Consider the following 10,398-nt stretch of genomic DNA (forward strand, 5'->3'; position numbering starts at 1 on the left):
CCCATAATTACCCTGATTAACAGGAATTCTTACAACGGCTTGGGGGCATTTCATATTGCAGTGCAGTTTATCTGGATCTGGTGCATTCCATTTGGATTATGAGGCTGTGTACAGACCTTTTCAAACCTTGAAACATCAACTGCACTTCAGCAGCATTTAAGATTTCTAACATGGTAATATTAGAGGTAATGAAGTGCTCCTTTGACCTATATAGATGTGCTTAGTGACGGTATGACTCTCACCCACAAGGAAAGGCACAGGTCGAGAACAGTGATCCCCATTAGTGGTGGTTAATGGGGATCAGAACCCCCTGCATAAAGTGGAAAATAGCAAAGTAGATGTAGGATATTTTGGAATGTTTAGAAAATGCAAAAGTACACTAAAAGCCAAAGAAATCTCTATCTGTTGTTTTGCTTTTTTTGTGCTCAAAATTTGAGCATTTGACAGATATTCAATTATACTACAGAATATTTGTGAAAGATTAACACTCACATTACAACATGAAACAGGTATATTACGAATGCAGGGTATTGATTCAAAATTCAACTTGTCATTGTGACAATCTTAATCATTGCAAGGAAAATTAACCATGTAAAATGCATATGCAACCACACATACACTTGCGTGCTCACGTGAGCATTTGGAAACTTCTGATTATAAACTCACAACAGCCATTGGTCAGAATGTTTCCTGTGCATGTGTTTCCTGGCCTATGTTGTTCCATTGCAGAAGTATCTCTGAAGGGAAGGATTATCTGTCCAACACGCAGATTCTCAGCAATTGTGCTTGTTTCCTGACTCCACAGCCAGCTGCCCTAACCATTTCATACACTCTTTCTATTCTCCTATCAGTCCATTCCATTTTGGTCCTTTCCTCGTTGCATTTTTGTTTTTGGATTTTCTTACATTTTCAGCCAAGTGATGTGTTGCTCAGTAAGCTTTGCCAGATCTTTGGGTCTGGCTCTGTTACCTTTGGCTCTCTGTTGTATAGTTGCCAATCTGCTCCTCTTGTTTCCTATGGGAGAAATGACATATGTACAGCTAGGACGCCTGGCCAGCTACATCTTGTACTTTGGTGGACTGGGTGGTGGAGGACTGCTGGTAAGTAAAAAATCAACAACTAAGCTTCTTGTATAATTGTTATTTGTATAATGAGATCATTCTCTGAGAAGGAACAATTAAGGAGTAATGGTATGTTCATTATGTGGTATTTCACTGACTATTAATTTTATTTACACGCTTAAAGAGATAAAACTTTTATAAAATGCCTCTATCAACAGAAGAATGTGTTCTGGCTATTGAATGCATCTGGCAAATAAATTTCTCTGGTACAAAAATATATTTTCTAAATGCAAATGGTACATTTTGATTGAATTTAAAATGTACTTCAGTACAATAACCAAACATTATATTTAACACTCTCTGAGTCTAACAGGTAAAGTAGTTCTGATTTCTGAATTGACAGTCATCCAATTGGTGCATGTTAGAAATGCAGGAAATACAAACAACAATTTTTCTGTCTGCATAGAACAAGTCACTTTCTTTGAAAACTGTATCATATTCCCATCTAAAATCAACTTCATTGCTTCAGAGCAGGAGCTTTGTTGATATGCAGTAAAAAAAAAATAATTCTATTAACGATTAAAAACTATCAACGGATATACTACATGATGGCATCAATTGGAAACCAGAAATAATTTAAATTTGGATCTATTTTGGGCAATTCTATCCCTTTATTATTAGAATTTTTCTGTCAGTCTTTTTGTTCAGCATCGGTCTATGTACTTTTGTCCCCTTTTGTGAGAACAGTGACGTTCTGTGTGAATAAACAGTAAATCCTTCTAAATGGTACCAATCTCTGGGGTTTATGCTCCCACTCAGCAGTTCACTTTGTTTGGGTTCAAGAGGAGAAATAGATGAAAAATCATATTTTCTCGGGCAAGATTCGCATTAGTGACATTTGTGGCAAACTTGGGTCTACCATAATCACGTTTACTTCCGAATTTTAGTTTATCTTCATGATACAAACTATGAGAATTTGCTTTTACTTATTTTTTATTTGCTAAAATATATATCTGGAGGGATCTATGACTAAAATTAGTCATTTTTCTAGCCAGGGTTTCTACTTTTATTTTTACTTTGCGGGAATTTTCCTATAGTCTGAAGACACTTAATATAATGGTTGAGAAACTACATTCAGCTGTATTCTTCCTCCCACAATACTTTTCTGCGTCTATAACGACAACACTGATTTCATGGTATTGTGTGTGTGCGTGCGGGCATGCGTGTGTGATGTGCACGTTTGCTTGGGAAAAAGAGAGACCTTGGGAACTTCCCTCCCTCTAGGATGTGACTGAACTTCCTGTGAGCAATAAGGACAGATGGGGGCCAGGAACGTTGGATAACTAAAAGGAATGTGCAATTACTCATCATCAATGAATTGAAATGTGTCATGACCTCTTTTTTAAGCAAATACAGAACCGCTGATCATCTAATCTCATCTCATTTTCTGAACCGCTTTATCCTCATTAGGGTCGTGGGGGGTGCTGGAGCCTATCCCTGCTAACTCCAGGCCAGAGGCGGGGGACACCCTGAATCGGTGGCCAGACGGAAAACTATTCACACTCACACCCATATCTAGGGGCAATTTAGAGTGTCCAATCAGCCTAGCATGCACGTTTTTGGATTGTGGGAGGAAACCAGAGTACCCGGAGGAAACCCACGCAGGCCCGGGGAGAACATGCAAACTCCACACAGGTGGACGTGGCCTGGATTTGAACTCAGGACCCCAGAGCTGTGAGGCTGACGCGCTGACCACTCGGGCCGCCCCGCTGATCATTTTCAAGATTTTCCTTTATAAATAATCAGTAATATGTATCATCAATTTCTCTTTCATAGATCATATGGCAGACAAGCACATTAATATATAAGGAGTGAAAATATATTTAGAGGAGTTAAGGAAAGTGTGGAATAATAATTTAGACAAATAAAGTCAGGCGCATGACTTTAGGGCACACTTGTTGCTTCTGTATTTAAATAACATTAAATACAGTTATTGGAGCACATATTTTGTTTAGTAAGATCATCAATCTTGAGAAAGGGTATTTAAAGTGCCTATTTGCAAGTGTCTCTTTCCACCTTCTCTCTTAGCCTCAAAACAACTCACAAATGACCTGAAAACAAAGGGTGTATTCACCTATATTTTGTTCTGCACCAAAATACATTTGGTCTGGACTTTTTTGGTGCAGTTCCTTTTCAGAGAGTTTTGCAAGCAATCCAGGATTTGACAACAAACTGGTAAAACATAAAAGTAAACAATCATGGACCTCCACCTTGCAACACTCATATTGTTATGGTTCATCCACTCACAAGCATTTGCGGTACATTTTGCCAGCCAGAGGGTGTTGATGCAATATTGACTTTATGAGTAAATATCCAGAAGACATTCTGTCTCCTCAACGCTCCATACCAAACCCTGTCTCAAGTTCGTTTTTATACTGCTAATCAAACAATTTCCCAAATTGGATATGGCCCATTACATGCAAATAGGTGTGTGCTTCCAGATTTGGTCCGAACCAAGTACCGGAGTTCACTGTTTTGAATTGACAGCGCGCACCAAAAACTTTTAGGTGTGGTCCAGTCCAAACAGGGCAGGTGTGAATACGTCTAAAGATCATAGTTGTGGGCAATTATTCCATCAAGGGCTGGGTTTTTAGTCCAAGAAAACAGTATGGCACTTTTTCACCAATCCAGTGTCTTTCAAGTACAATCAGTTGATTGCAGTCAGTTGCAGCTTGTTTCTGCAAAAATCTCATTGGATAAATATTAAGAGATTAAAAATCGAACAATTACGAGGTTAAAATTGAAATATGAAATCATAGATTTTACTATGGAAAACAAGATTCAAATCACAATATTATGAGATTAAAGTGATTTTCTTGCTTATTTTTATGTAGGTAAACTGGAAGCTCTGGGCTTCAACTTTTGTTGACGTTAAGTCTTTGTGAGCACAAAACGACTCTTCTCGTAGTAATAGGTGGTTGAAGTAATATTGGGAGGGAAAAAAATGTAATATTACATAGTCATTTTCCTGTTTTTGCGGTGCCTGAATCGGAAGTTGTTTGGTTTCAGGGTCATCAACTTTTGGCAACATAAAGTCTCTGTGAGTACGTTACTTTTTGCGTAATATTGAGAGGAAAAAGTCAAAAATTAAAATAAGGTTAGAAAAGGCTGCATTCATTATTTTAACATCAGTCCAACTGAAAGTTGTTCAGGGTCCGTGGACATCAACTTTGATGACGTTAGATCTGTGTGAAAAAAATAGATTCAGCAATAATTTGTGGTGGATCATTTAATTCCTGTTCATAAAACTTTGATGAGAACGACTCTATAATGTTAATATAGGTGATATAGTTTTAAATTAGAAGATTTTCAGCTAGTGGTGTGCCAAAAGATTATTTTAATTAGTTGTTGGATTGTCCAAATGTTTGTAGCTGCCATTTATTTTATACTTCTCAAATATTACTGTGCTTGTCTACGATGTATGGTAGAGATGTCCCAAATCTGATCGTGTGATCGGGAATCGAGGCCGATCAACTAATTTCCAGAGGATCGAAATTATGTAAAAAAAAAGATAAATTAAAAAAAAATTAAAAAATAATCTATTTTTAAGTTTAAGTCATTGGCTAGCAGTGATGGCTATAGGCATCCAGCACAATCCTAGCAGCGATCATTGCTGCCAACCCTCCCATTCCAAATGGATTGGACAGTTACTGCCATCAGTGGTGGTGAAACGTGATCAGTCAGTTTCAGCCTTTACAATGAAATTGAATTTGATGTCTATACCTTTCAAAGGCAGTGAAGAGCGACAAATGACAAAATATTGTTCACGTATATTGCAAAAAATACAACTACATTATTATACTAAATAATTAGGAATATTTACAGAAGTGCAACAAATTTGAAAGAATAAAGAGAGCATGAAAGTCAAGACAGTCAAAATCAAGAGCTAAATTAATCACATTGCACCGCAACCTTTTTAATATATTTACATATATGAGAATCAAATATTTAGATGAAACGTGTTCATAACCTTAATTTGTAATACACAACTTTGCAAAAATAAAAGCAAACAAACACAAAACAACTTTTTCACTAATAATGGCCTTTGTATGGCTTGTTGCCATATTCTCATCTCATCTAATTTTCTGAACCGCTTTATCCTCATTAGGGTTGCAGGGGGTGCTGGAGCCCATCCCAGCCCAACTCCAAATCAGAGGCGGGAGACAGCTTGAATCAGTGGCCATCTGATTGCACATACACGCACACACCCATACATAGCGGCAATTTAGAGTGTCCAATCAGCCTGTTGCCATATTGTTCAAATTGTGGGAAAAAATACCTTCTCTCCCTCCTTAATACATTTCCAAAGGTATTGAATATACAACTGAGATATTGCTAATACTATAGTAAAGTCTCATCTCATTTTCTGAACCGCTTTATCCCCATTAAGCGCGGGGGGTGCTGGAGCCTATCCCAGCTGACTTCGGACCAAAGGCGGGCGACACCCTGAATCGTTAAGGAGAGTGCAATCATCCACCAATGGCATGGTGCCACTGGCAGCCGCAGCAGCTCCTACCACTCTGAAAAAGTGGCACTGACCGAGGCACTCTCCTGGCTGAGGGAAACAGCAGACTGGCAGACATCAATTATCCTCAGTGACTGCAAATCGCTGGTCCAAGCCATGGGAAACCCCCATACGCAAGACCCCGCCATTCGGAGACTTCAGGGTGACATCGCCCTTTTCCCTCCGCCTAAGCGACTGCAGCTACTGTGGATCCCGGGCCACTGCAACATATGCGGAAACGACCTGGCTGATGCCCTAGCTAAACTTGGCTCGTTAGATGACCAAACCAATACCCCCCCGGACGCAGCCACAAGACGTGCCATCATCCAACGTGAAGATCGCTCCCCCCCCTCTCCCACCCCCGCCTTCTGCAGACCTACACTACAAAAGTCACAGAGGAAGAACTTGCCCTATCGAAAGGAGACCGCACAGACCTGATTCGTTTCCGCAGTGGACACCACCCCCTGCTCCGCCGTTGGCTTCACCTTGTGGGGAAATCCGACTCGGATCGCTGCCGCCTGTGCGACGAGGAAACAGAGTCGTCTGAACACTTATGGCTCCGCTGTCCGGCCTTAATGACCGAACGCTACCATCGCGGCTTGGGCAACTCCCTGGATGAACTTATCCGTGTTCCAGTGGCAGCCCTAGCGCTGCTGAGGGTAATCCTCAGGCGCCTGAGGTGAAAAAGAAGAAGAAGAAGAAGAAGGGGGTGCTGGAGCCTATCCCAGCTGACTTCGGACCAAAGGCGGGCGACACCCTGAATCGTTGGCCAGCCGATCGCAGGGCACAAGGAGATGGACAACCATGCACATTCACACCCATACCTAAGGGCAATTTACAGTGTCCAATTAGCCTACCATGCATGTTTTTGGAATGTGGGAGGAAACCGGAGTACCTAGAGAAAACCCACACAGGCCCGAGGAACAAAACTCCACACAGATGGACATGACCTGGAGTTGAACCCAGGGGCCCAAAGCTGTGAGGCCGATGTGCTAACCACTCGCTCCACCGAGCCTCCCATATAGTAAAGTATTAAACTAAAATTGGTCATCCCACAAATAGTGATTTTTTTAAGGAACATTTTGAAACTTTTTCATACCACTTTGAGTTGGGAATTTCTGTAACATTTGTGTACAAATAACATATTTTCCTGTTCTATTTTAGATGCTTGTTCCTTCTATAACCTTCATCACTTTGGGAAAATGCAGTTGCTGCTGGAATGAGAGTTTTATGGTAAGCTACTCACCAGACAGCATATAATACTTACTATTTCATCACGACAATATTAATATGGAATGCGTTTTCATGTATTCATTCCTCAAAACAAAACAATTTCTGATTAGCATTTGTGTCAGCAAATACACTACGGCCTTTGGTAGGTGGTATGATAATGCTAATCCAGCCGTGATTATTAAACAAAGCTCCCTTTGTTAGTTAGCACGCAACACAGAAGACTTGGCGCACACACGTCAAGCCACATGTGCAGCTGCAGTGTGTGTTCGAAGAGTAGCTGCCGCATTTCTTATTTGTTTCATTATACAATACATCTTATTGGTTATTGTGAACATATTACAGCAACCCTCCGCATTTTTACAAAGCAAACAATATGAGTACGTTATCCACGCTACATTTGCTCAATCTATTTACCTTATTTTCTGGACTATAAGTCGCACCAGCCAAATAATGCATAATTGAGAAGGAAAAAAAAACATAAGTCTCACTGGAGTATAAGTCGCATTTTTAGGGGAAATTTATTTGATAAAATACAACATCAAAAACATACATGTCATCTTGAAAGGTAATTTAAAATAAAAATAGAGTACAACAGGCTGAATTAGTGTACGGTATACTAACGTTACATGACTGACATGGCTGGTAATATCAGTAATGGCGTAAGATATTAAGAGTTATTCAGATAACTCTTGCATAAAGAACATGCTAACAAGTTTACCAAACTATCAGTTTCACTCCAAATCACTAAATCCAATGAAATCTTCATCCTCGATGTCACTTTTAAACAACTCCCCCAACTCAGGAGGTAGACGATGCGTTAATAATAAAAAATATGTTAATAATTTCACGTATAAGTCGCACCCCCAAACTATGAAAAAAACTGCGATTTATAATCCGAAAAATACGGTAATTAATTATGTATTCTGTTGCCATCCAGATGTGTGGGTCAGTGTTGGCTGCAGTGGTGGGTATGATCGGGGCAAGCTACTGCTTCATCATCTCAGGCCTAGCCTTAATACAGGGTCCACAGTGCTTCACTTCCTACGGGTGGGCTTACCCATTTGCAGATCAAGGAGGACGGTAGGAGCATACCGTCTACAATCTCATCTCATCTAATTTTCTGAACCGCTTTATCCTCATCAGGATCGTGGGGGGTGCTGGAGCCCATCCCAGCCCGACTCCAAGTCAGAGGCGGGAGACAGCCTGAATCAGTGGCCATCTGATTGCACATACACACTCACACCCATACCTAGGAGCAATTTAGAGTGTCCAATCAGCCTACCATGCATGTTTTGGGAATGTGGGAGGAAACCGGCGTACCCGGACGAAACCCACACAGGCTCAGGTAGAACATGCAAACTCCACACAGGTGGACATGACCTGGATTTGAACCCAGGACCCCGGAGCTGTGAGGCCGACGCGCTAACCACTCGTTCCACCGGGCCGTCCACTGTCTACAATAATTTGGGCTAATATGCTTTCACTGCATGAGCAATAATAATTTATGAGGTAACTAATGTATAGTGCAAATGACATAACTAACAATGACGAATGGAAGCGTACATTTGTTTGTCCCAATATTTTCTGGTTAATGGAAATCGACCTAGATTGTTGATTGGCAGATAATACAGATGACACTTTCAAAATTAAAAATATTTGAATCCACTATATTGAATTCACAAAACGTTTGTCGTTAATTTGCATTGGAGTTTTATATTCTCACAACTACAAAAATTGAATCAATTTTCAATAAATGGAGTTGGTGTTTGTTCAATCCCTTGATGTTTCCTTAAATAGTCAAGTAAATCAACAACATCAATGAAAGTTTTGGAAGTAAATATCTTGATTGGCTTTTAGATTATATAAAAGAAGAAAAGGAACGGCCTCCGTATGGTATAGTGGTTCTTTCGCCTGACTTCTGCGGACAGTGTGCGTTTGACCCCACTCAGAAGTGGCGTGATTGTGAGTGTGAATGGTTGTCTGTCTTTATGTATGCTCTACGACTGAACCACAACCAATCAAGAACGTAGTCCGCCTTTCGCCCAAAGTCAGCTGGGATAGGCTGTAGCAACAATTAACAGTGACAAGGATAAGTGGTGTGGAAAATGAATGAATGACAGAGGAAAAAGCAGGTGAATTTGTTAGGCAGTTTAACAATGCAGGATAAATATATAGAAATACACAGTTTAAACACTCTAAATTGCCCCTAGGTATGAATGTGTCTGTGAATGGTTGCCCGTCTCCTTGTGCCCTGTGATTGGCTGGCCACCAATTCAGGGTGTCCCCCGCCTGGTGGCCATAGTTAGCTGGGATGTGAGGATAAGTGGTATGGACAATGAATTAATGAATACACATTATTGAGCAAGATTCTTTCCAGGCGATGTACAAGACATTGAACCCCACAGTCACAAACTTCCCTGTGGTATTAAAACCTACGTTTAAAACTAACACTTTGAGACAGTCAGAATTACAACGACCAAGTATAGTTGAGCTGGATAGAATGAAAATACGTAAATCAATAAAAATGTGCTGCAAAATACAAAATGTATCCTCCATTTTGGAAGAATATTTTTGTATGTGCATTGCTGCATTTCTTGATTTTCTTTACTGTATCTCTGTTTCAGGTATTTGCTTCAATCAGACGCATGGTCTGTATGCCTCCAGCCACTGCACATTGTTGAGTGGAATGTGACCCTGTTATGTGTCCTGTTGGGCCTGGCGGTGCTAGAGTTCATCCTATGCCTCTTACAACTCGGCAATGGTTTAGTCAACGCTGTCTGTCGACCTTGTTGCTACAAGCAAGAGTACAGTTTGAATGCTTAGAAGTTAGCACAACACATTTACTTATGGCTAAATTTAAATTGCAATGTCTACTGTAAAGCATGCATGCCTCAGCTCAGATCCATTAGTGTTTAAAAATAGCACATAACACCAATACCGATATTTCACAATACATATTTGCAGTCCATAAAATCAAGGAGAAGTAGAAAGATGAAGCACTTCACTGTAAGTGAGGTATTGGGTTCATTAAGTCGACTGTTCTTATTTTGTTACGAATGATATAGACGTGCTCAGACATTCATTAAGAAGACTTTTATATGTCATACTTGTTTCTGTTAATATAGAATAATATAGAACTATCATATGTTTTTTGAATAATCGTTATTTGTTCACTAATTAACTGAAGGGGTCTTCTAAATGTTTTCTTTTGAGTTTAGTTAAAGAAAAATGCATTAATTAATATTACTATTTTTCATTTTGACTTCAATGTTACCTCTTTTGTCCCAAAATTAATTTTTGTACATGTGTTCTTCTTTTCGAATTATTTGTTGTACATTTTTGTTTGGTTCTAAAATCCTAGTTTGCTGTGAACAATTGTTTTTTAAACACATAAATATATACATATATTAGTGAGATATTTTTTATAATGTTTGTGCTGCGTTGAATAAAAACAGATCCATTTTGAGTGTGTATGTGTGGTGGCCAGTGTCGTTCAAACTATTCATATTTCTTTTGAATGCCAGATTATAAACTCTGGGA

General features: G+C 39.7%; 1 protein-coding gene across 1 annotated transcript; it reads left to right on the forward strand.

The window, feature by feature from the left end:
* Window positions 1–688: 688 nt before the first annotated feature.
* tm4sf18 (transmembrane 4 L six family member 18) lies at window positions 689–10,329 on the forward strand. Its single transcript, XM_077608250.1, has 4 exons — window positions 689–1,100; window positions 6,790–6,858; window positions 7,796–7,938; window positions 9,483–10,329. The coding sequence occupies exons 1-4, from the start codon at window positions 921–923 to the stop codon at window positions 9,679–9,681; spliced, it is 591 nt and encodes a 196-aa protein (XP_077464376.1). The 5' UTR covers window positions 689–920; the 3' UTR covers window positions 9,682–10,329.
* Window positions 10,330–10,398: the final 69 nt, after the last annotated feature.

Source organism: Stigmatopora argus, chromosome 8 (assembly GCF_051989625.1).
Source record: "Stigmatopora argus isolate UIUO_Sarg chromosome 8, RoL_Sarg_1.0, whole genome shotgun sequence".
Taxonomy (NCBI): domain Eukaryota; kingdom Metazoa; phylum Chordata; class Actinopteri; order Syngnathiformes; family Syngnathidae; genus Stigmatopora; species Stigmatopora argus.

Coding starts and splice junctions, on each gene's coding strand:
- tm4sf18 (XM_077608250.1), top strand. CDS start 921: ATGTGTTGCTCAGTAAGCTTTGCCAGATCTTTGGGTCTGGCTCTGTTA. Junction 1,101..6,789: donor TGGGTGGTGGAGGACTGCTG/GTAAGTAAAAAA, acceptor GTTCTATTTTAG/ATGCTTGTTCCTTCTATAAC. Junction 7,939..9,482: donor TTTGCAGATCAAGGAGGACG/GTAGGAGCATAC, acceptor TCTCTGTTTCAG/GTATTTGCTTCAATCAGACG.